General features: G+C 42.0%; 1 protein-coding gene across 1 annotated transcript in view; it reads left to right on the forward strand.

Annotated features, from left to right (window-relative positions):
• Positions 1-25,079, forward strand: part of CHRNB4 (cholinergic receptor nicotinic beta 4 subunit) — a 30,312-nt gene extending 5,233 nt beyond the window's left edge. Inside the window, exons 2-6 of the mRNA XM_073361465.2 lie at positions 3,938-4,083; positions 13,189-13,233; positions 13,349-13,458; positions 21,584-22,556; positions 24,939-25,079. Coding sequence (XP_073217566.2) covers positions 3,938-4,083; positions 13,189-13,233; positions 13,349-13,458; positions 21,584-22,556; positions 24,939-25,079 — 1,415 coding nt within the window. The remainder of the gene's footprint in view (positions 1-3,937; positions 4,084-13,188; positions 13,234-13,348; positions 13,459-21,583; positions 22,557-24,938) is intronic.
• The last annotated feature ends 1,643 nt before the right edge of the window (positions 25,080-26,722 follow it).

Raw genomic sequence — 26,722 nt, forward strand, 5'->3', positions numbered from 1 at the left:
GTGTCAAGGATCCTGCACCTATTTCCAGATAGTATGTTGGCTTTTGTTCTGTTACTGACTCAGTCTTTGACCTTGAGTGTGTCATTTCAGTGCAATTCTCACTGAAATCAATAGGAGTTTCACTCAACTGAAACATGCTGTAGAAAGGCTAGGTATGATCATCATCATCATCTTCTTCATTAACTTTATTATTCTGTGTCTACCCAGAGAGCAGTCAATTGCCAGAATATGTAATTCAGCCCTAGGGAAGAGAAACACCAGTGGTACCAGCCCATCACTTCCACAAGAAGAAAGGAGAGAACTGTGATTTGTTGCCAAAGAGGTGATGTTATATGTAATAGTTCATTAATAGTAATCAACAAGAAAAAACAGCTTTATTATTGCATGTTATAATCTGAGCTCTTTAAGAACAGCAGTGGAACATCAACGCTCTTCTGGATGAGAACAAGTCACATCCTTTCCCTACCCACTTGAAGCTGTCCCAGCATGCACTGGAGTAACGGATGAAAGGGCAGCATACTAACAATTTTGACGTATGTTTTCAATTTTCCATTTTGGTGAAATAGTATAGGGCTTGCATTTGTTACTCTTGCTGCTGTGACTGAGAGTAAAGAGACAGACACAGGAATGAACTGCTAGCTCAGCTTTTTACCATCTGCATTAGATAACGAGGTCTCGCGAAACATTTTGAATGATTGTTACACTTATCCTATGCATTTCTGTAGAAATGGATACCATGACATACAGAGTAATAACTCAACAGTAAATAAAAATCTTTTCCCACCTGGCTGCTACTTGTCTGGAAATTCTTGACCTGAGCAATTCAGTCTGAATTATTTTGATCACATTTGGTAATTGATCACATGGTTGTCTCTTGTTATGATAGTATTTTCAGAGCTGGAGAGCTACAGAACACACACTGAGTGGTCATTGCAACAGACATCATCTCAAAGTGGCACTTCTAGCTCATAAAGTAAGCAAGATGTTAAATGTCAAGCAGAGCTTTTTCTAAAGGGCAGGGGAAATCTTCACTTTTTTTCAATGATCTTTAAGATCCTATGCAATATGTAACATCTGCCTTGAATTCAAATCTAAGCTGGCTCTCCTATCCAAATGGACATGTTCAAAAGTATGCTTACATGGCATTCCTAGTTCAGGCATACTGTGAGCCGAATATAAAGATGAATAAAATGTGCACACTGTCAACATACTGCATATGGATACTCAAGTTGGCTCTTGAATGCCCCATCACCCGATTGTAGTGACTACCGTGTCAAATCGATGGCCCATATGTGAGCCCTAACTTACATACCCACATGTCCCATGAGCCAAACTGTCCTCTCGCTTACTAAGGTACATCTTCAATGTGGTAGCAACGACGTAAATGTGAAGATAATTTGGGATCTTGTCTTTTTATAGCTATTACGCCTTAAAATTACCAGAGGCTACACAAATCACCAACAGGAGATATAATTTCTTTTTCTTAGGGCTCTGTGAAAAAAAATCCTACTTGATGAAGAAACCAACTTTTCACTGGATTTTCAGAGTGAAAAATATAGTGCCTGTATGAAACACCTTGTTGCTGTCAACACCACTGACTGTTGGGAATTCCAATGCTTGAGACTGCAATGTCATCTTAGGCAGTCCACTGGCTGAAAAGACATCACACAACACTCTACCAACCCCATCTGGGTGTCAGTGACTCACCAGACTGGCAAAGTAGGATCTGAGGCATGGAAAGAACACTGCCCTAGAAGACTCATGGCTTACCAGAGATTTTTTCTCTTTGGCTCAATGCCAATCAGGTTGGATCTGAATAATTTTTTTTTTACTGGCAAAAAGAATGTTGTGAGCAGAGGATGTGGATATTTATGCAATTTTTGCTTTTGTAAAATTTCACAAATCTCTCTCTTTTCACAGTGGAAAATATGCAAAGTGAATACTTTGCATTTTGCTTAGCTTCGTCTTTTCAAACACAGGCACTGATCACTGCTTGTTGTATATCTTATCTTCTCCCATGGAAATGTCAATAAAGTAATTAAAGGTGTGAGGCTAAGCTCGTGAGTGTGCACCATGGACATATTTGCAGAGAGAGATGGTATACATTTCTGTCACGCATTGTGTAAATTTGCTATGCTATCAATGCCTTGCTAGATGCTGGTTCTTAAGGGAATGAGCAATGCTAATATTCACCTCAACCTCTCCAGAAAGGTTTAACAGATCCTGCTCTGAGATGTGAAAGTGTTTGGGTGGCTATATCCTACATTTTCCTCATTTAAATCAGAAGCAAAAATACTGAGAGGCTCTTCTTGTAGCATTTCTAACCTGGGCATAATCCAAAAGTACCACGATTCTCAAGAGAAAGCCTGTTCTCAAGAGATTTTAGCCCAGTTCTAGGTCAAATTAAGCAACTCTTCAGATATAAGCAATTCAACCACTTGGAGGATTATTGGATACAAGCTTTCTGATGACTGGTCCTCTTTGAGTCTTACTGACATGCTACAGTGTATTGAGCATGCTACCCTAATGTATTATAAATGTGAAATATTTGTAATGCTTAATGGCTTTTACTGCACATAACTGCTTTGCAATGACTATGTTTTTAGGAATATTGGGAATGTACGTGAAGAGGGTGTAAAGGAGATAAATATTACCCAGCGTCAGATTATCTCCCCCTCTCCCCAGATTTTTTGGGGATAGAGTTACTTGCTTATTTGAAAGAGGAGAAGATATTTAAATTACTGATATTTCTATCCCCTGGACCAGAATGTCTTCTCATTCACACCAGTATAAATCAGAAAGTAACTCCATTTACGTCAGTCAGTGGAGTCACACCAGTTCAGAGTTACTCTACATTTACCATTTTAACTAGGAAAATAATCTAGCCCTTATATAAATTTCCTGCTTCCTGTGGAGGATTTGTATCCCTATGAGAAGCTGCTGGGGTCTCTAACAGCAACAGTGTTGATCAATAAGGCCCAAATTCTGCTCAGGGTTATACCACTGAAGTCAATGGAGTTTCTCCAGATTTACACTCATGTAACTCAGAGCAGAATTTGCTTCTTAATCTATTATGTTGTCAACAGTAGTTTGCAGAGGACAACACTGGGAGCTTCGAGAACATAAGCAAGAGCCTAATAACGGATTTCATTATCTCTGGAGTTGTGCCATAGACTACTTCAACTAATAGAAAATGTTCTGGATTACTTGATAACCTGGAATCTCTCAGATGTTATATTTCACAAGTCACTTAAATAATTGGTCACCTAGAATTTAAAGTGTTAATATTATGGCTACTCCATATCTCAGTTTTGGTTTCCAACTGTCAGAAGGCCCAAGTCTAGAATAGTGCTTTTGATTCTGCTATACTTCATCAAAATAGTCTAGAACCAGAAATATATAGTGCTCTTTAATCATTTGAAAACCTTTCTAAAGTTTATCCCCAGGCTCTTCCCTATAAATAGCGCACACTTTTCCTACCATACATGTGCCTGGGATTCCTCCTTCATCTTCTAGGACAGTTAAAGGGGAGATTTTCAAGTCACAAATGGGATTGGACATCTGTCTTCTGGGTCTTCAGAAATCTCTTCCTAAAACAAGAAAAAGGACTTCCAATTTCTATTTCACACCATAACACAGAGTACCTATTGCTTTGGTGCTGCACTGATGAAGAGTTTCCAGTTTTAACATGAAAAGCAAAGGAGTAAATTCTGCCTTGATTTATGTCTTGCCCAACAAAGCTGACTTCAGTAGAGCAGAATTTGTCCCAAAAGGCTTTCATAATAAACCCAGATCCTTCTGTTTCACATTCGGTTAGAATCTTTCAAAAATCTAGAGCTTTTCTTATTTGATTTGGATGAGGATTCTGCGCTGCAATGCTCTCCTCATAATGTAATCTCTTCTTCATGTTGGGATCCTGTTCTGTGCTGTTTTACAGGAAGCGACGCAGCAGATGCTGAGGAGAAGCTAATGAACCACCTACTGAGCCCTGCCAGGTATAATAAGTTAATTCGCCCTGCTGTCAACTCCTCACAGTTGGTATCTATAGAACTGCTGGTTTCCCTGGCACAGCTAATCAGTGTGGTAAGTTTGAATAAGATGTGCTTTTTCATTCATTACTATTTGTACAGAACTTTGAAGAGGTAGCACGCTCTGTAGGTGATAGATTGTATTAGCATGACTGTCTCTGTTATTATATGGTTTATATAATCATAAGTGACATGGGAAGATACATATGTTTTATTATCTATTTGTCCATCATGCAATATTCAGAATGTGTAAGTGTAACCTTTATTCAGGCAAAAGGAGATCTCTTCATTCCTAAACTATAAAGTACTGAAAAATACAGAGCCAGATCCTTAGCTGACACAATCTGGCATAGTTCCATCAACTTCATTAGAGCCACACCAATTTACAGCACATGATGATCTTCTCCATAATGTGTATAATGATAAATTATCTTTTGCTGTGTACAGTGAAAAAATGTGGTATGGTCTGAGCACAGAAGTGAGGGCCAGGAACTCCTGTCCAAGAGCTCTGAATCTCTATGGGGTCTAGACCAAATCACTTAGGAAAGGACTTACCTAATCCCTATTTAGGACAGCAATTAGATATATGCTTAACTTTTGCATGAGCTTTAACTTAAATGGAGTTCAAGCACATTCTTAAAATTAAATATGTGCCTATGGTGGTCCTCACTCAGGGGTTGATTGGTCAGGTAGTGTCACCTAGTGTTCAGGGCTAAGGCCTATGTCCTGCAGAGGGGTTGTTGGTAGGGGAGCCCAGGGCCCTCCCACTCCACCGGGCTCCGACCTAAGGCCCTTTGAGGGCTATCAGTCTGATCTGACAGCGGAGGCAGCTTAAGGCTGCCCTCCCTGGGCCACTTCCTGTCTCCCCCCCGCGATTGTCCCAAGTCACCATCTGGGTTAAGGCGGCATGAAGGCTGCCCATTCACCCCCACAAAGCACCTTCTGGTGGTGGCATGCAGCATGGTATCTCCCTTTCTCAGGCGGCAACTGCCTTCTCCCATGGTATGGCCACCTTCCTGTGCCAGCTCAGCCCAAGGGGCTTTCCCCTGCTGGGGTAGTCCAAACAAAAAACCTAAGGGAATTACCAAAGTCCAAAGCTCATATGAGGGGGAGAGTGAAATGCTTTCCTCTCAGGCTGTCTCTGTGGCAGGTCCTCCCTTCCCTCAGGGAGGGACCTTTGGGCAGTTATCTTAGGGAGAAATTTCTGCCTTCTTTCTGCTCTCTTCCTTGGTCTGCCCCAAAATAGCTGTTCCCCAGCCTTTTAACTCCTCCTCCAGTTGGAGCATATCCTATAGGTATGGCAGGGTAGGGCTGCCTAGATCCAAGGTAAGACCTTAACCCCTTGTTGCCCAGGTGGGGTTTGTACACAATGCCTAAGAGCTATTCTAGGACTGGATGCTGCACCAATAAAGGCAATGGAGGTTTTGTTATTGACTGCAGTGGGAAAAGCATCTGGCCCATAAATAGGGTTATGTCTTGAACTCTGCCTCAGTCCCCCTAGCTGTAAAATGGGCATAGGAGTGACCTGCCATGGTTTTTGTAATGATGAACTAGTGATTAATTATAAAGTACTCTGAAGTTGGAAAGTGACATATATTTCTAATTTTGATATAAGACAGGAAGCAGAAAGACACCGATGGAAGTAATAGGAAGCTGCATGAATGCATGCGTTTGAAGATACGGAATTCCTTACCCAACAGATATTCTAATATAAACAAAGGGATTGTAGGCCCCATGTTCCCCTCCGCTAGGAGATTCCATCTGGAGACATTGACTGAGTTCCCTTTCAGGGAGTCCCCATGGTCCTCCCACAAGGAATGAAGGGTGCAGACTCACAGAATAGGGGGAAGCATGGTCTGCAAACCTCACAGAACCCAGGAGCAATAGGGTAAACAGTAAGTGCATAGATCCCAGACCATCACTTGGGTTAGCAAGCTCCTCCAGAGCCACTGCAAGGCCTTCCTCCCACATGGCAGCAAGAATTGATTAGGCACAGCACTGCCATTTGCTCAGCTCCAACCACTTCTTCTATAGGGACAGATGCTTCCTAAGAGAGTTAATGGTGCTTTTTAGGAGCATTAGCGCCACCTTCAGGGATTTCTTGGCAGAAGTCCTCCAGGATCTTTGCCCTTCTGTCTTTAGAGGCCCAGCCATGCCAGGGAGACTTCCATATGCTCCAACAGAGGGAAGGTATGTGCAGCAAAGCCACTGCCCCTCCCTGTCATCCAGACTGTACCAGAGACACACATGCCCACATCTGCTCACAGGGAGGGGTGCTCCGGACCCATAAAGCTTAGACATACTATATTGCTAATGATATAACTAAGTGTGGAAGGAATCCTATCCAAAGGCTCTTCCTTCTCCTTCATGCAGTAGGATATCTGTTCTAAATTTGCTAAAGTGCCTACACTTGGTGATATTTAGCCCAGATGCAGACGTCCACCTTCTTGACACAGCCTGCTGTACTACTGGAGAGGCTCTCAACAACTGCCTCTGAAGCTTATATAAGGACACAAGGCTTTTCACAACTTCTGGAACAAAACAACTTCCCCCCTGCCCACCCTCGCCCCCAATCACTTTGATGTCACTATTGTCTCATGATCAGTCTGGTTCTCTCTTCCACCCAATATATCTGAATGGCCGGGTGCAAATGAAACAAGGCCATACTATGGGTTTGTGTAGGAGTAAAGCAGTGTGTTCTCCTTTTGTCAGACACTGTGGTGATGAACAAGGTATAAATGCACAGACAGATAAAATTAGCTAGCCTGAACACTCCACAGACATTTATTCCTAGAGCTCAGGATAAGGTAAACCACAAATATTTGTGGAGTATCCAGACCTGACCATACAAACAGGTAAATGATTGCCAATTGATTTGCATTAGATAACATAACAGTCAAAAACACTAGTGCAGACAAACTCTTAGGCAATATCTACACGAGAAAAAGAGGTGTTTTTAACAGCTTAGATGACACGTTAAGATCTTAGGGAAGAGAAGACAATCTGTAGTTTCCATATGTGTTAGCTGGAGAATTCCTGCAGTTTGCCTTGACCACTTCACAAATTAAACTGCATCCTCTACATAAGATCTTAACATAAGTTAACATATGTTAAAAAAACACCCTTTCCTAGTGTAGACATGGTCTTAGGGTACAGCTACTCAGTAAATTACAGTTCAATTGTATGGTATACCTGCTTTAGCTCTAATTTAACTAGCTCCCATACCAACAGTAGTGAAGACACAGTGGCATGAACCCCAGCATAGGCTAACAACCTGAGTATATACCCAGGGTCAGCAGCAGGCATGTAGTGAGGTGGTAGCCCATACCACCGAGTCTTCGCTGCCATCATTACCCATGCTATCAAGATTAAATCTAGTTTGGGTATGCCTACCTACCCCACAATTATACCTTAATTTGCACTGTAGACATACCCTATATATAAGCGGGGGAATGGTCCCACTATTGTGGGGAACTTTCCTGGCTTCTGCACTACCCCGGTGAGGTGGGATAGCAAAAAGATCTTAGTCCTTGTTCCCACTTCCTTTACCCAGAAGCCTCCCTGCCCTTGAGGACTCCCCTTCCACTCTCCTGTCTGGCAGAGTCCTCGTAACCCCAACAAGGCAGGGCCCAGGATTCCGGAGGTCAACCCCCCAACCCTGCTGCGGTCACCTAGGACAGGGGCTAGGGTGTCCCCACTCCGGGGTACTCTCTCTGCACTGGGCACTTCCCTGACCCACTGATCATTACATACAATTTAAAGCAAATGCAAGTTATTTAAATCAACAATTAATTTTAAAAATAATAAGGAAAAATGGGAAAGGTAAAGGAAAACACATCACCTTGCTCTGTGGCAGGGAACATTACAAACAGTGTCTCTGGAATGCTAGGGCAGTTCACAGTCTGTTCCTTGTAAGTCCCAGGCCTCCTTCTCAGGCCCTGGCTGTGCTGCAGGGATGCTGCGGGTTGGACACTTGTTCTGGTGGTGGCCACACACCTCCAGGCTTTGGGTGGTGGGACCCTTCTTCCCAACGTCAGCACCCCCCCATCAGGTTAAGATCCCCCTCCCAGTCTGGCCTGCAAGGACCCTTGGCTGGCGGTGTCTTTCTGCGCTGGGCCCTTTGCCCAGGGTCCCCCCTTGGCTGGCCACAGTTGCTCACCACACCTGGCTCTGTGGCTGCAGCTCTGCTCCCAGCACAGGATCTGCTCTCTCCCTGGGCTGCTTCTGTGACTCTGCTCCCAACTCTGACCTGCTTCCTGGGCTGCTTTTCTGGCCCCTCTGGATCTGGCATGGTTCTGCTCCGCAGCTCAGCTTGGGCCCTTGCTTTCTCCTTAGGTTGGTCCCACTCTGTCTGACCCAGGCAATTCCAGCTCACACAGAGGACGATGGGACCCCTGTGGCCTCCTGACTCCCTGATTAGCCTACCCGCCCTGTCCTTCAGGCTGACCTGGAGCACTGACCTCTCTCCATTGTTCCTGGGGACTGTCAGTCTCAGGGTCCTGATTTCCCATTGACCCTTCCCCTTTTAGCACCCGGAGCTAACCAACCAAAACACCCCCACTGAATGTTAGTAAGGGGGCAACCATCCCCTTACATATAGGGAGCAGAGTGCAGGGAGCCTGAAATGTACTATTGCTCATGCATAGCCTCCACTCACATTGTCACAGTAATGCAACAACCCTGCTTCCTGTCCTGAAAGGAATTCCAGGATCCAGGCCCATAAAGGGCCTCACATGATTTAATCTAGAGCATCTTTATGATAAATCTTCCTGTAAAATGAGAGATCAAGAGTCTCACTGACCAACTAGTGTGGCATCAACTCAGACGAATAATGAGGGAAGGAATGGATTTATTGAATCCAACTGAGTCCCAAGCAGAATAGACAATAAAATAAACAGAAGATCAAGAAAGAAAATAAAAACAAATAATAATCTAGCTATTACTTATACGTATTCTATTTACCTAACATTGTTAATTTGAAGACACAGACTCAATTTCTAGAGATAACTATGACATTGGAATTAGTGAGACAAGGTTAACCCAGGGCAATGGCTGGGAACTTAAAGGCAATTAGCAATATTGCTAAGGGACAATATTGAGTCTTAACTGATTTAGTTTATCTTTGTATTTTTGGCCCTTTTCACTGGCGTCTCTTATCTGAAAAACCACTCCAGCTCCACTTCCTGCTATTGCCCTGCAGGTCTGAAGCAACATTTAAGGACAGCTTGATTATCTTCTTGTCCTTATCGTCCATCCAAATTGCTTTTATGCTGGCTGCCAAGCTACTTAATTTAAAGGGTCCCTTTGTGTTTACAGCCAACTAACGAGAAAAAGAGAGTCAATGAGGTTTGGTCAATTTAATTGCCAGGTAGCGACTCACCTATTTCTAGAGAGTACAGTGCCTGTGAATTTAATGCTGGAGAAAGGTGCAGAATTGAGGAGACTTCTGTTTATCCACAGAATGGGTAGAGCATAAGAAGCAGCAGGTGAGGCTTCCACTAATGAGCCTCTTCCCACAGCTAGAGTAACTACCTCTACAGACAGGAAACCAGACAGGTCTCCATATCCATTCAGTCTTTGACATCTTGTTGAGACGTCCTGCCAGGATACACATTAGTGACGGTTACGTTGGCTTTTTGTGATGTGTCCACCAGGGAGACCCTCTACCACTTCACAGCAGAGGATGTGGGGGAGATCCTCACACCCAAGCCATTCTTTTTATGTGACAAATCTGACTGAGGTGTCAGTACAAGACATTTTGGAACAAACTGATAAATTAAACAGTAATAAGTCGCTCGGACCAGATGGTGTTCATCCAAGAGTTCTGAAGGAACTCACATATGAAGTCTCAGAACTACTTACTGTGGTATGTAACCTATCACTTAAATCAGCCTCCATACCAGATGACTGGAAGATACTAATGTAATGCCTATTTTTAAAAAAGGCTCCTGAGGTGATCCTGGCAATTACAGGCTGGTAAGCCTAACTACAGTACCAAACAAATTGTTTGAAAGTATAGTTAAAAATTATTACATGCACAGATAAACACATGTTGGGGAAGAGTCAACATGGCTTTACTAACTGGAAATTATGCCTCACCAATCTATAACAATTCTTTGTGGAAGTCAACAAGCATGTAGACAAGAGTGATCCAAACTATATAGTGTGCTTCAACTTTCAGAAAGCTTTCAACAAGGTCCCTCACCAAAGGTTTTTAAGCAAACTAAGCAGTCATGGGATAAAAGGGAAGGTCCTTCCATGACTCAATAACTGGTTAAAAGATAGGAAACAAAGGGTAGGAATAAATGGTCAGTTTTCACAAAGGAAAGAGGTAAATAGCAGGGTCCCCCAAGGATCTGTACTGGGACCTGTGCTGTTCAACATATTCATAAGTGATCTGGAAAAGGGAGTGAACAGTGAGTGGCAAAATTTGCAGACGATACAAAATTACTTGACAGTTATGTCCAAAGCAGACTGCAAAAGGGATCTCGCTAAACTGACTGGGCAAAAAAATGGCAGATGAAATTCAGTGTTAATAAATACAAAGTAATACATATTGGAAAAATTAATCCCAACTGTACATACAAAATGATAGGATCTAATTTAGCTGTTACCACTCAAAAAGAGATCTTGGCGTCATCGTGGATAGTTCTCTGAAAACTTCCTCTCAATGTGCGGCAGCAGTCAAAAAAGCTAACAATGTTAGGAACCATTAGGAAAGAGATAGATAATAAAACAGGAAATATCAAACCTTCAATAATTTGTGCAGTTCTGGTCACCACATCTTTAAAAAGATATATTAGAATTGGAAAAGGTGCAGAGAAGGGCAACAAAAATGATTAAGGGTGTGAAACAACTTCCATATGAGGAGAGATGAAAAAGACTGGGATTGTTCATTTTAGGAAAGAGACAACTAAGGGGAGATATGATAGCAATCTATAAAATCACGAACAGTATGGAGAAAGTGAATACGGAAGTGTTATTTACCCCTTCACATAAATACAACAACTAGGCATCACCTGATTAAATTAATAGACAGATGGTTTAAAACAAACAAGAGGAAGTACTTCTTCACACAACACACAACCAACCTGTGGAACTCATTGCCATGGGAAGTTGCAAAGGCCAAGTATAACTGGGTTCAAAAAAGAATTAGATAAGTTAATAGAGGACTGGTCCATCAATGACAATAAGCCAAGATGATCAGGGATGCAACCCCATGATCTGGGTGTTCCTAAACTTCCAACTGGCAGAAGCTGGGACTGGATGGATTACTCGAAATTGCTCTGTTCTGTTCATTCCCTCTGAAGCATTTGGCATTGGCCACTGTAAGAGATAGGATACTGGGCTAGGTGGATCATTGGTCTAACCCAGTATCACCATTCTTATGTAATTTTAGATAGAACACTGAGTGATCATCAGATATTAACAGCTTCTTGCAGTCATTATTTACCTGGTCTAGATTTAAATCAGTAACCCAGCAGTGAAAGGGTCTATTACCCAGTAGAAAATATTTAAAATTTAAAATATGCTTTACCAGTCTCCCAAAACATCAAGCCCCTTGGCATAGCGGAGGGAGGAGTTTATTACTCTTTATTGTTTGGAATACTCCTTCAACAGTTTGAAAATAGAATCTCTTCAATGGCGTGATGGATTTTTAAGATAAATATATTTAGAATCTGAATACTTCTCACCATTTTTATCTAGGACAATATTTGGGGTCTCAGCTATTTGACAGTGTCCTCTCCCTGCCAGTCTCGCTCAGACATTAGTAACTGTCACAGGTCACTCTGCTTTACCCTCCTTTGTTCTTCTCTCAGCCTTCTTATCGTTTTTCATCATCCATGTCATTAAGGCTGCTGCTGCTCTTGGATCACTGGTAGAATTATTTACATTGTTGAATGAACAAAAATCTGCAATGAGAATAAGCCTTAGTTCTATTGCTAGAATCTTTCTGGGTCTTATGGAATGTCAAAACTGGTGTGGCTTCAGGAATCTCAGCTTTATAGAAATCTTTCTTCATAATTTATCTATCCTCATTTTATTTACCACTCCACTAATTTTTATGTCTTCTGTAAATTTTATCTGCAATGTCTTTATATTTTCTTCTAAATCATCAACAAAAATATTGAATGTAGGACCAAGAACAGATCCCCCTGAAACTCCACTAGAAACATCCCCACAGAATCATAAATTCCCTATTTACAATTAGTTTTGGCAATCTATCAGTTAACCAGTTTTTAATCCATTTAATAGGGGCCTCATTGATTCTGTATATCACTGGGATCACTATTTATTTTTATCAGAATGACATGTGGGACTAAGTCAAATGCCTCGCAGAATTTTAAGTATATTACATCAACCAAACATGTAATCTCATCAAAAAAATCCATGTCAAGTTCGCTTAACAAGACCTATTACCCATAAAATCATGTTGATTGACATTAATTATGCTACCATCCATTAATTCTGTACTGACTGAGTTCTATATCTGCCTTTCTATGATTTTGCCTACAATCATTTTCAGGCTAGCTGACCTGCACTCATCCAGGTCATTCCGTTTATCCATTTCAAATATTGGTACAGCATTAGCTTCTTCCAGTCCTCTGGAACTTTCTCAGTATTCCAAGATTTGTTAAAAATCAACAGTAGTCGTTCAGAGAGTTCCTTGCCAATTCTTTTAATACTCCTAGGTGCTGGTCGTCCAGTTCAGAGTGGATGAGAGCCCCCAACCTGTACGAGCCCCAATAGTGGTATAATCCAAAATGACAATTCCATTGACCTGATGAATAGAAAAAGATGGTCAGGAGACTATTACTTTACCCATTTCTTGTTCTAGGGTTTTAAAAACAGCTTCTTAAAGCTGCACATACCCAAGTCCATCTTAGTTAACAGTTATAATGAATTACATAATTGTATGAAATTCTGTACCATGTCATATTTTATGTGATTATTATTAATATAGTCAGAATTGTGCATTTTAGTGATAGACCAGTAGACACAGAAAGATTCCTAATGTTATAAGAGGTAGATTTTACATTATATGCAATGGTTTTAGGCAGCCAGGAGTTTGAGGTATCCCTGAAAGATTTATGAATAAATCCTAATAATAGAACTAACTTGTACAGTTTAGATTTATAAATGTTTTTTCCTTCTTTAGAATGAACGTGAACAGATCATGACCACAAATGTCTGGCTAAACCAGGTAACCATCCCATGGGGATGCTATAGCAATCTACTAACACATTGCTTTCTTGTTGTCAGTATGACTTGACTGACACAAAATAACTTACATCACTGCTGTACAATTCTTTCTCTAGGAATGGACTGACTATCGTTTGGCATGGCAGCCCTCTGACTATGAAGGCATAAATAAGCTGAGAATCCCATCTAAGCAAATCTGGCTGCCCGACATTGTGCTTTACAATAAGTAAGTTTTGATACAAAAAATGTTGCAAAGATTTTAAACAGAAACAAAAATCCTATTGATTTAGCAAGAAAAAAAATCCGCAAATCTTTTTCTTTTGCAGGGAAAATAAGCTTACAGTAAGCTTAGGATATTATTTAGATTAATAATATTGTATACTGCACAGTGAAAAATCTCTTCAAGGAGAGGTGGTAGATCCCTGTTCAAATCCCTTCTCATCAAGAAGAGGGGGAACTAGAACCCATTGTCTCCCACATCCCAGGTGATTACCCTAATCATTGGGCTAACGGTTATAAGAATGATCTTCCTCCTCCATCCTCCCAGCTGTTTTGCATGGAATTAGGTGGCCTCTGAGCCCATATATCAGATCAGGCCCTGCACTTAGTTTAGGTGCCAGAACAGGTCTTCCTCCCAGTTCATGGATCACTAGCACAAATAGGCACCTCCCTGCAGGCCAGACTTAAAAACCTATCTCTGAGGGCAGAGCAGGACTGAGGACACACTCCTCTGGTCAGTATCTCCCAGTGCCTAGTATAGGTGGCTTCCCACCTAGGATGCTGGCTTTTGTGGATTATATTCTAAGGAGCCTCTCTCTCCACATTCATTGTACAGGGTGCCAGGTGTCTAATTCTGGGTCACAGTGTTGTTCCTGTGATTTTCTAGACACCTAAAAGTTATGTGTTGTGATGCTTAGCGTCACATCTAGGTTCCTTTGTAGATCCAGGCCTATAGAACCAGCATGAAGAGATAAAATGAATAAGGCAAAGAGATTCTATGTTGCCAAGTACCAGATGACTTGCAATGGATTAAAGAGCCTTACATTTCTATGCTGCTAGTTGTAATTGCCCCAAGCTGTCATAGAATCATAGAATAGAATTATAGAATATCAGGGTTGGAAGGGACCTCAGGAGGTTATCTAGTCCAACCCCCTGCTCAAAGCAGGACCAATCCCCACCTAAATCATCCCAGCCAGGGCTTTGTCAAGCCTGACCTTAAAAACCTCTAAGGAAGGAGATTCCACCACCTCCCTAGGTAACACATTCCAGTGTTTCACCACCCTCCAAGTGAAAAAGTTTTTCCTAATATCCAACCTAAACCTCCCCCACTGCAACTTAAGACCATTATTCCTTGTTCTGTCATCTGCTACCACTGAGAACAGTCTAGATCCATCCTTCTTGGAACCCCCTTTCAGGTAGTTGTAAGCAGCTATCAAATCCCCCCTCATTCTTCTCTTCTGCAGACTAAACAATCCCAGTTCCCTCAGCCTCTCCTCATAAGTCATGTGTTCCAGTCCCCTAATCATTTTTGTTGCCCTCCGCTGGACTCTTTCCAATTTTTCCACATCCTTCTTGTAGTGTGGGGCCCAAAACTGGACACAGTACTCCAGATGAGGCCTCACCAATGTCGAATAGAGGGGAACAATCACGTCCCACGATCTGCTGGCAATGCCCCTACTTATACATCCCAAAATGCCATTGGACTTCTTGGCAACAACAGCACACTGTTGACTCATATCCAGCTTCTTGTCCGCTGTAACCCCAGGTCCTTTTCTGCAGAACTGCTGCCGAGCCATTCGGTCCCTAGTCTGTAGCGGTGCATGGGATTCTTCTGTCCTAAGTGCAGGACGCTGCACTTGTTCTTGTTGAACCTCATCAGATTTCTTTTGGCCCAATCCTCTAATTTGTCTAGGGCCTTCTGTATCCTATCCCTACCCTCCAGCGTATCTACCACTCCTCCCAGTTTAGTGTCACCTGCAAACTTGCTGAGGGTGCAATCCACACCATCCTCCAGATTATTTATGAAGATATTGAACAAAACCGGCCCAAGGACCGACCCTTGGGTTACTCCACTTGATACCGGCTGCCAACTAGACATGGAGCCATTGATCACTAACCGTTGAGCCCGACAATCTAGTGAGCTTTCTATCCACCTTATGGTCCATTCATCCATCCCACACTTCTTTAACTTGCTGGCAAGAATACTGTGGGAGACGGTGTCAAAAGCTTTGCTAAAGTCCAGGAACAACATGTCCACTGCTTTCCCCTCATCCACAGAGCCAGTTATTTCGTCATAGAAGGCAATTAGGTTAGTCAGGCATGACTTGCCCTTGGTGAATCCATGCTGACTGTTCCTGATCACTTTCCTCTCCTCTAAGTGCTTCAGAATTGATTCCTTGAAAACCTGCTCCATGATTTTTCCAGGGACTGAGGTGAGGCTGACTGGCCCGTAGTTCCCTGGATCCTCCTTCTACCCTTTTTTAAAGATGGGCACTACATTAGCCTTTTTTCCAGTCATCCAGGACTTCCCCCGATCACCATGAGTTTTCAAAGATAATGGCCAATGGCTCTGCAATCACATCCGTCAACTCCTTTAGCACTCTCGGATGCAATGCATCCAGCCCCATGGACTTGTGCTCGTCCAGCTTTTCTAAATAGTCCTGAACCACTTCTTTCTCCACAGAGGGCTGGTCACCTCCTCCCCATGCTGTGCTGCCCAGTGCAGTAGTCTGGGAGCTGACCTTGTTCATGAAGATCGAGGCAAAAAAAGAGTACATTAGCTTTTTCCACATCCTCTGTCACTAGATTGCCTCCCTCATTCAGTAAGGGGCCCACACTTTCCTCGACTTTTTTCTTGTTGCAAACATACCTGAAGAAACCCTTCTTGTTATTCTTAACATCTCTTGCTAGCTGCAACTCCAGGTGTGATTTGGCCTTCCTGATTTCACTTCTGCATACCCGAGCAATATTTTTATACTCTTCCCTGGTCATTTGTCCAATCTTCCACTTTTTGTAAGCTTCTTTTTTGTGTTTAAGATCAGCAAGGATTTCACTGTTAAGCCAAGCTGGTCGCCTGCCATATTTACTATTCTTTCTACACATCGGGATGGTTTGTCCCTGTAACCTCAATAAGGATTCTTTAAAATACAGCCAGCTCTCCTGGACTCCTTTCCCGCTCATGTTATTCTCCCAGGGGATCCTGCCCATCAGTTTCCTGAGGGAGTCAAAGTCTGCTTTTCTGAAGTCCAGGGTCCGTATTCTGCTGCTCTCCTTTCTTCCCTGTGTCAGGATCCTGAACTCTACCATCTCATGGTCACTGCCTCCCAGGTTCCCATCCACTTTTGCTTCCCTTGCTAATTCCTCCCGGTTTGTAAGCAGCAAGTCAAGAAGAGCTCTGCCTCTAGTTGGTTCCTCCAGCACTTGCACCAGGAAATTGTCCCCTACACTTTCCAAAAACTTCCTGGATTATCTGTGCACTGCTGTATTGCTCTCCCAGCATATATCAGAGTGATTGAGAACCAGGGCCTGCAATCTAGTAACTTCCATGAGTTGCTGGAAAAAAGCCTCGTCCACCTCATCCACCTGGTCTGGTGGTCTATAGCAGACTCCCACCACAACATTACCCTTGTTGCTCACACTTCTAAACTTAATCCAGAGACTCTCAGGTTTTTCTGCAGTTTCATACTTGAGCTCTGTGCAGTCATACTGCTCCCTTACCTACAGTGCAACTCCCCCACCTTTTCTGCCCTGCCTGTCCTTCATGAACAGTTTATATCCATCCATAGAATCATAGAATCATAGAATATCAGGGTTGGAAGGGACCCCTGAAGGTCATCTAGTCCAACCCCCTGCTCGAAGCAGGACCAATTCCCAGTTAAATCATCCCAGCCAGGGCTTTGTCAAGCCTGACCTTAAAAACCTCTAAGGAAGGAGATTCTACCACCTCCCTAGGTAACACATTCCAGTGTTTCACCACCCTCTTAGTGAAAAAGTTTTTCCTAATATCCAATCTAAACCTCCCCCACTGCAACTTGAGACCATTACTCCTCGTTCTGTCATCTGCTACCATTGAGAACAGTCTAGAGCCATCCTCTTTGGAACCCCCTTTCAGGTAGTTGAAAGCAGCTATCAAATCCCCCCTCATTCTTCTCTTCTGCAGGCTAAACAATCCCAGCTCCCTCAGCCTCTCCTCATAACTCATGTGTTCTAGACCCCTAATCATTTTTGTTGCCCTTCGCTGGACTCTCTCCAATTTATCCACATCCTTCTTGTAGTGTGGGGCCCAAAACTGGACACAGTACTCCAGATGAGGCCTCACCAATGTCGAATAGAGGGGAACGATCACGTCCCTCGATCTGCTGGCAATGCCCCTACTTATACATCCCAAAATGCCATTGGCCTTCTTGGCAACAAGGGCACACTGCTGACTCATATCCAGCTTCTCGTCCACTGTCACCCCTAGGTCCTTTTCCGCAGAACTGCTGCCTAGCCATTCGGTCCCTAGTCTGTAGCGGTGCATTGGATTCTTCCATCCTAAGTGCAGGACCCTGCACTTATCCTTACTGAACCTCATCAGATTTCTTTTGGCCCAATCCTCCAATTTATCTAGGTCCTTCTGTATCCTATCCCTCCCCTCCAGCATATCTACCACTCCTCCCAGTTTAGTATCATCCGCAAATTTGCTGAGAGTGCAATCCACACCATCCTCCAGATCATTTATGAAGATATTGAACAAAACCGGCCCCAGGACCGACCCTTGGGGCACTCCACTTGATACCGGCTGCCAACTAGACATGGAGCCATTGATCACTACCCGTTGAGCCCTCCAGTACTCCAGTCTTGTGAGTTATCCCACCAAGTCTCTGTTATTCCAGTCACATCATAATTCCTTGCCTGTGCCAGGACTTCCAGTTCTTCCTGCTTGTTTCCCAGGCTTCTTGCATTTGTGTATAGGCACTTGAGATAAGTCGCTGATCGTCCCTCTTTCTCAGTATGAGGCAGGAGCCCTGCCCTCTCGCACGCTCCTGCTCGTGCTTCCTCCCGGTATCCCACTTCCCCACGTACCTCAGGGCTTCGGTCTCCTTCCCCTGGTAAACCTAGTTTAAAGCCCTCCTCACTAGGTTAGCCAGCCTGCTTGCGAAGATGCTCTTCCCTCTCTTTGTTAGGTGGAGCCCGTCTCTGCCTAGCACTCCTCCTTCTTGGAACACCATCCCATGGTCAAAGAATCCAAAGCCTTCTCTCCGACACCACCCGCATAGCCATTCGTTGACTTCCACGATTCGACGGTCTCTACCCAGGCCTTTTCCTTCCATGGAGAGGATGGACGAGAAGACCACTTGCACCTCAAACTCCTTTATCCTTCTTCCCAGAGCCACGTAGTCTGCAGTGATCTGCTCAAGGCCATGCTTGGCAGTATCAGTGGTGCCCGCGTGAAGAAGCAGGAAGGGGTAGCGATCCGAGGATTTGATGAGTCTCGGCAGTCTCTCCGTCACATCGTAAATCCTAGCTTCTGGCAAGCAGCAGACTTCTTGGTTTTCCCGGTCAGCGTGGCAGATAGATGACTCAGTCCCGCTGAGGAGAGAGAGTCCCCGACCACCACCACCCGCCTCCTTCTCTTGGGAGTGGTGATCGTGGAACCCCCAACCCTAGGACAGTGCATCTCATGCCTTCCAATCAGCGGAGTCTCCTTCTGTTCCCTTCCCTCAGATGTATCATCTAGTCCACTCTCCGCATTAGTACCTGTGGAGAGAAAATGAAAATGGTTACTTACCTGTATCTGCGTTGCTGGTACATGGACACTCCCCTTTCTTCTTCTGGAGGTCACATGCTGCCAAATTTCTTCACCGTCCTCCTGTCCCCACAGTGCAGCCTGCTCTGAATCTTCAGAACGTTGTGTCTGTAGAAGCATATCCTGATGTCTGTCCAGGAAATCTTCCGTTTCTCTTATGCAACGCAGGGTCAATATCTGTTGCTCCAGACCTTGAACCTTCTCTTCCAATATGGAGACCAGCTTGCACTTTGTACAGACAAAGTCGCTTCTGTCCTGGGGAAGAAAGACAAACATGGCACATCCAGTGCAGGTAACAACAGCTGAACACTCCCCATCCATATTACCTTCCTTCTACGAGCTTCCTCAGGAGTTGTAGTAACTATTCAGAGAAGCCGGCAAGATGCTGTCAGTGATTCAAACATGCTTGCCTCTGGTGGCTGTTAATTACCTAAATGAAATGGCTTTGATGGTCTCAGTTGATTTTTATTCTCTGGGATTGTCAGACTGGCACCTTTAAACTGTAACCGATTAGGAGAGTTTTTTAATTATACATATATTCTGCACATCAATACTCTGCGTCACACACGCAGTATTGATGTGCAGAATTTATTTGGCTGTTTATTTGTTTCACACTTTACTTAGAAGAAAAATGTTAATACTTACATGGCTCTTTTCTTCTTCAAGGAGCTTTATTAACAGCGAATAATTACTTATGCCTATTTCTAAATATTATGGCATAATTTCTGCTTCAGAAAGTAGGTGCAACTCAGTTGAAGTCAATGGAGCTATTTACATCCGTGGTAAATTTAATCCGATTTTTTTTGCTGACGATAGATGGCCTCTAAATTATGTATTTTTCCCCTTATATTCTTTAATAAAAAGGAAAAGGAAAAACATAAAGAGTACTCTAATTCAGACAATTTCTCCCTTACTATATTTACTCTCATCTAACTTTAAAAACTGACTAACCCTGTTTTATTAAAAATGACTTTCCTACTCAAGTTTTTATTCATGTGTTTGTTAATTTATAGAGAAATAAGGTGATGAATAGTTACTCTTTTCTAGCCTCATGGTGTCTTTCAATAACAGGATCAGTTAAGTTTAATCAACAAATACGTATTTGGGGAAAAGTGCTGCCTAAGTGGATGACATATTTAAGCAAAATAATCTTGGGATCTTAACAGCCTTTTTTGTTAAACCTATCTCAGCCTGATCATACTTTCAGGAATATTTATTTGCAGTCATGCCACTTAGCTTATGATATTTTTTAGGACAGCAATGCAAAGTGGCATCAAGCTGTTAGTTCAAGGATTCTGCAAGGAGCATTGAAGTATGGCAGGAAGTGGTGTTCACCATTACTTAGGGAACACTCTTCCCACTGAACCAGTTACCCACCCTGGTGATGGAGGACACTCTTCTGGTACAGTTTTAGTCTTTTGGATGAGAAACTAAACTAAGAATTTGTGGGCATTAAAAATCCCATGGCACTTTTAGTAAGAGCAGGAGCTTTAATCACAATTATCCTGCCTAAATTACAACTCATGTAATTGCATTCGTTCTGCCATGTTCCCCCTGTATCCCCAACTGAATATAGCATTCTTCTTCACTTCCTGCTCAAAACTGTTCAGAAGAGTTGCCATGTGCTGTTAATGGCTGTGTTCCAAAGCAATGGTGGCTGCATTTTGGTGATGGGTGATCTTATCTTTACATCTCTTTACACATCCCAATGGGGGTAATAATGCATAATTAATTGTTTTTAAAATACTTGGTGATTATTGGATGAAACAGGCTCTAGACATACACGTTATCATTAATAAATGATATTGTCTAACTATTGGCAAAAGTGTTAATTCCCAGGTTGAAAAATGTATACATAGTTTTGATTGTCAACTTATAAATACCTGGAAAATGGGTTTTATCATTGAAAGGGTACAGAAGTTTAATTCTAGCAGAGATAGTGGGACCCCTTTTGGATTCAGTAGAGGAGGCTGAGAATGTAGTAGTTTGTCCTTTTCTGTATTTTGAACCCATATTCTGTTTCTTCACTGATTTCAGAGTGGTAGCCGTGTTAGTCTGTTATCAGCAAAAACAACAAGGCGTCCTTGTGGCACCTTAGAGACTAACAAATTTATTTGGGCATAAGCTTTCGTGGGCTAAAACCCACTTCATCAGATGCATGGAGAGGAAAATACAGGAGCAGGTATAAATACATGAAAAGATAGGAGTTCCCTTACCAAGTGTGAGGTCAGTCTAACGAGACAATTCAATTACCCGTAGGATACCAAGGGAGGAAAAATAACTTTTGTAGTGGTAATGAGAGTGGCCCATTTCAAACAGTTGACAAGAAGTAGTGTTAATTGAATTGTCTCATTAGACTGACCTCATACTTGGTAAGGGAACTCCCATCTTTTCATGTATTTATACCTGCTACTGTATTTTCCACTCCATGCATCTGATGAAGTGGGTTCTAGCCCACGAAAGCTTATGCCCAAATAAATTTGTTAGTCTATAAGGTGCCACAAGGACTCCTCGCTGTTTTTGTCTTTTCATTATTTGTTTGTTTTTTCTCCCACTTCCTCAGCGCGGATGGTACATATGAAGTTTCTGTGTATACAAATGTGATTTTAAAGAACAATGGAAGCATTTTCTGGTTGCCTCCAGCCATCTACAAGAGTGCCTGCAGGATTGAGGTGAAGCATTTCCCATTTGATCAACAAAACTGCACACTGAAGTTCCGCTCTTGGACATATGATCACACAGAAATAGATTTGGTACTTAAAACTTCCATGGCAAGCATGGATGACTTTAGACCAAGTGGAGAATGGGATATTGTAGCACTTCCAGGAAGAAGGAATGTAAACCCCTTAGACCCAAAGTATGTTGATGTGACATACGACTTTATTATTAAAAGGAAACCTCTTTTTTATACCATCAATCTTATAATTCCCTGTGTGCTTATTACATCATTGGCTATCCTGGTGTTCTACTTGCCTTCAGACTGTGGTGAAAAGATGACCTTATGCATATCTGTACTGCTTGCCTTGACTGTGTTCTTATTGCTGATCTCCAAAATTGTCCCGCCAACATCACTGGATGTTCCACTGATTGGAAAGTACCTGATGTTTACAATGGTACTAGTAACATTCTCAATAGTTACCAGCGTCTGCGTACTGAATGTCCATCACAGATCTCCCAGCACCCACACTATGCCCCCATGGGTAAAGGTGATTTTCCTTCATAAACTTCCAACTTTTCTGTTCATGAAACGCCCAGAGAATACCTCTGCAAGACAAAGCTTAAGCAAGCGCAGAAAGAATAAATCTGATAATCTATGCACTGATCCAGCCAACCTGTACAAAAACTCCACCTACTTTGTGAACACAGCCTCTGCCAAAAAATATGATTTGAAAGTTACTGAGAATCCGGATAACATCAGTGGCCATCAAGATTTTAGGTTAAGATCTTCAATGAAGTTTTCTCCAGAAGTCCAAGAAGCAATTGATGGAGTCAGTTTTATAGCAGACCACATGAAAAGTGAGGACAATGACCAAAGTGTAAGTAACAGGAGAAATCATTCCCATCTTTCCAAACCCCAGTTTTCTTTCCTTTGATGTCTCAAATAAGTGTATTCTTCTTCAGAAGGGAAATAAGAACCCAACAATCTTCCTTAGTGTTAATTTTTATAGAGATCCTAGCTATAATTTTCATAGTCAATCACTGTTTAGTAATAAGTTTATTTTCCTATAAATTTCCTATGAATAACAACTTGATAAAGTGGATATTGTTCTAAAAAGCAGTGTGCCAGACAAGAATCTCAGTCCCCACAAATAGAACATGTTTCTTGCTTTGGGGCAGAGGGAGATGGAGATGAGTTAACGTTAAACAAACTGTGTTTTTACATCAGCAAGGTAATGGGGTGTAGAGACCACAGCTAGTGTGTGGCAGGGAGAGGGTTAACATTCAATACCTGTTCAGAGGAAACACCATATAACTGGGCCCATAATGAAGGGACTGCAGGTAAGTCAGCCATGACCATGGCTGCGTTCTGCTAGAGTAAGTTACTTAGAGCTGGGCTACATAAGGTAGTTTAACTAAATGGGTTTAGAAATGGATTTAGTTTGATTGGCACAAACCCTTTCTAGGAACGCTATTATTTTGGATTAAAATTATTTGGATTATTTTGGAGCGCTATCAATTAGCTCTCCATACCCTGTTTGGTTGGTTGACACATGGTGGTCATTATGTTTCCTCCCAAGATCATTCAGCACTGTCTGGCAAGAGTGTAGATAGAACCACAATATTCATACCACAAAAGCTGAGGCTTCTTCCACTTGAGCAAACGGAGACTCTCCATCAGCTATGAGCAGTATAGGACCCCGGACACACATTCGAGCAGTTCTGCTCCCATCCTGTAGAGACACATTACACTAGCTAGTACATTAAAGTTCATATAAGTATCCATTGAATAATGTTCAGCAAAACTCAGAAGGCTCAGATGAACACCCATGACTTTCCCCAACACCCACCCCGCATCCATGAAAAATTTCCTACGTGACCCTCCTCTGCCCCAGCTCCCAATCTAGTCTTAAGTTTTCCATTACTGCTCTGTCCTCCTCCTCTCCTTTTACTATACAGGTCAAGTAGTCTGAAAGCCTGGCTCCTTTTCCCCTTCAGATCTTGCAGGAATCCCACATGAAGCCACACTGGTGACTTTCTTGCATTTTCAAGGAACTAGTTACTGGTCAACAGAAAAAAAGAAAGATCAGATGCTAAATCTGTAAATATAGCCTTAAGCTTAAACAAGTATAGGCCTCACAATGCTGAAAAAGTGTTTCAATACTATCTGTGCTTTTGTAAAGAACTTATACTGGATATTAAAAAATGAGTGCAGGGTACTGGACTAGACGACCTTGCAAGGTCCCTTCCAGTCCTATGATTCACAAACTCCCTGTCCTCACCCTAGACTAAAGAGCAATTTTCCAAGGTATTGTAAGTTAGACATTAATTTAATGCTTTCTGCACACAGGTCCTCTGACATTAACTTAAAGTGCTTAGTTACAAACCATTGTTTTCTAGATTCATAATTCTAGTCTCCGCTTTTTCCATTAGTATCATGCTCTGATAGTGACTGTTCATGTACCTACAGTATATTCTCTTCTCAGAAGCATGTAACAACACCCATTAACAGCAATGGGAGGTACATGTGTTCATTGGGGGGGAAATATGTAATGGTCTAATATAAGGCAGGAGTCAATTGGGAAGTACTGTGAAGTTGTTAAGAGGAAGAATTCCCATGTGTAACTAGAGTCAATTATAAAAGAAAAAATAGAAGTGATAAAAAAGATTAACACTTTCCCTTTACAACTCACTAGTATGCCTGTAGTCACTGTAGTGTATGTAAAGATAGGAGGTAAAATCCTGGCCCCATTAAAATCAATGGCACAACTCCCATTGTGACTTCAATGGGACCAGGATCTCATCTACACTGGACAGGGATTTGAGTACAACCAGCAGTGCTAACATGTATTAAAACACTTGCATACTGAGAATCAAGATCAACTACAGAATTATTTTCTTAAAAGCAGTAAGTATTGTTCATCGTTATTAATTGGGATGAATAGTATCAGCAAATTACAATTCACACACAGGAGCTTACTGGATTATGCTGAGGATCCATCCTGTCTGGCACCAAGCATTCAGTAGTGATCAATACCTGCTGCTTCAGAGCAAGGTGTAAACTATTTATAGTGTCATTCACCAACTGTTCAGGACATTATATGAGGGAAAATTCCTTCCTGACCCCTGTGGTGATCCTGAACCTTAAGAATTGTTTTCTCTTATTTTCATATACAAACTACAAACATTGAGCATCAACAAAAGAGATGGAGATGAACATGGTAAATTGCTATGTATCTTTAATTGACTTTTTCTTCCAGGTCATTGAAGATTGGAAGTATGTTGCCATGGTAGTGGACAGACTGTTTCTCTGGATATTCATCTTTGTTTGTGTCCTTGGGACTGCTGGGCTATTTCTCCAGCCCCTTTTTCAAAACCACTCTGCTGCTGTGAGCCCTTAACTCTCATTTAAAACTGTAAAATGTTTACACAGATGCTGCACGTGATTTTGCTCGCAGTTCCACTGGTGTAAATCCAAAGTGATGCCATTGAAGTCAGTTGAGTTAGTCTGGATTTACACTGGTGAACTGAGAGCAGAATTTGGCCTGCTGTGTTAACATGATGTTAGGAATTTTCTAGAAGACAATCTTTTCTTTTTTAATTTCATTACTTTTGATTAAATATTGGCTCTTTTTTTAATATGTTTAAAAATTTTACAGAGAAATTTATTTATTTCTACAACTTACCAGTTTTCCTCAGAGTGCACCAGGATCATTATTAAAATGGCATTTACTTATGCCACTTTGGGAAAGACATTATGTTTCCATAAGACCCTGCAGTTCACATTGCACAATTTTGCTGTTTCAAGAGAAACAATTGCTACAGTATTTATTTCCTTAAATGCATCAAAAAACTCTGTGTTTGGTTTATGGAGCCCAACTCAATATATGATAAATAAACATATTTATACCCTCTGTTCATTGGTGAAATCTAAATAAAATATGAAAAAAACCTCTCCTTTAAATAGCCTTACTTCCAAAATGTTCCAGCAGCCTTTATAACTCAGAAAAGGGGAATTGGTATACAGCACCACGAATCTGAAGCTCAACAGGAAAGTGTATAAGGAGCAGAGGCAAATGGTGACTCAAGAGAGGTTGGACTGCAAGCTCACTCTATGGGAAGGAGAGAGAGCAGCGCTAAAATGGGGAAGAAACAGCAAAGTAGAATCAATCCAAATTGACCATCCTGTTTTATTGGAGGAAATTATTTTGGGGCATGGATTATGGTATTTTACAATGCAATTCTCAGAAAATAGCTGAGAAAGTACATAAACATGTCTTAGGGACTGGAGATTTGGGGGCCCAATTCTCCTACTACAGGATAGGACTTACCACCTACTGACTTCATTAGCTGTTACTCATACCCTGCTGCAGGAGAACTGCATTTTTTGTTCTGGAGCAATCTCAGCTTCATCTGGCAATATCATATGCAGTCACTTGAGCACCAGTAAGCAACACCACTGAAACAAATCACTAAGGGGCATCAGTGTTTCCACAGGAGAAGCTCTAAACTGTTGTTTCTATGTGAGCTTAACAGAATACAGAAGAACTTCAGAGTTACGAACACCAGAGTTATGAACTGACCATTCAACCACACACCTCATTTGGAACCAGAAGTACACAATCAGGCAGCAGCAGAGACAAAAAAAAAAAAAAAAAGCAAGTACGGTACTGTACTGCATTAAACGTAAATGACTAAAAAATAAAGGGAAAGCAGCATTTTTCTTTTGCATAGAAGAGTTTCAAAGCTGTATTAAGGCAATGTTCAGCTGTAAACTTTTGAAAGAGCCACCATAATGTTTTGTTCAGCATTACAAACATTTCAGAGCTATGAACAACTGCCATTCCTGAGGTGTTCGTAATTCTGTGGCTTTACTGTAAAAGTTTAAACCTAGTAGATAATTCACAGATGAAGACACCATTAGTTTTACCAGACATTGTTTCTGTATCATAAACCAATTGCCCTACTTCATGCAACCTACTTTCAAAAAACCACTGTGAGTGGTGTACGGTAGCTGGGTGAAGGCAGCTATATTCAATATGAA

This window comes from Lepidochelys kempii, chromosome 10 (genome assembly GCF_965140285.1).
Source record: "Lepidochelys kempii isolate rLepKem1 chromosome 10, rLepKem1.hap1, whole genome shotgun sequence".
Lineage (NCBI taxonomy): Eukaryota > Metazoa > Chordata > Testudines > Cheloniidae > Lepidochelys > Lepidochelys kempii.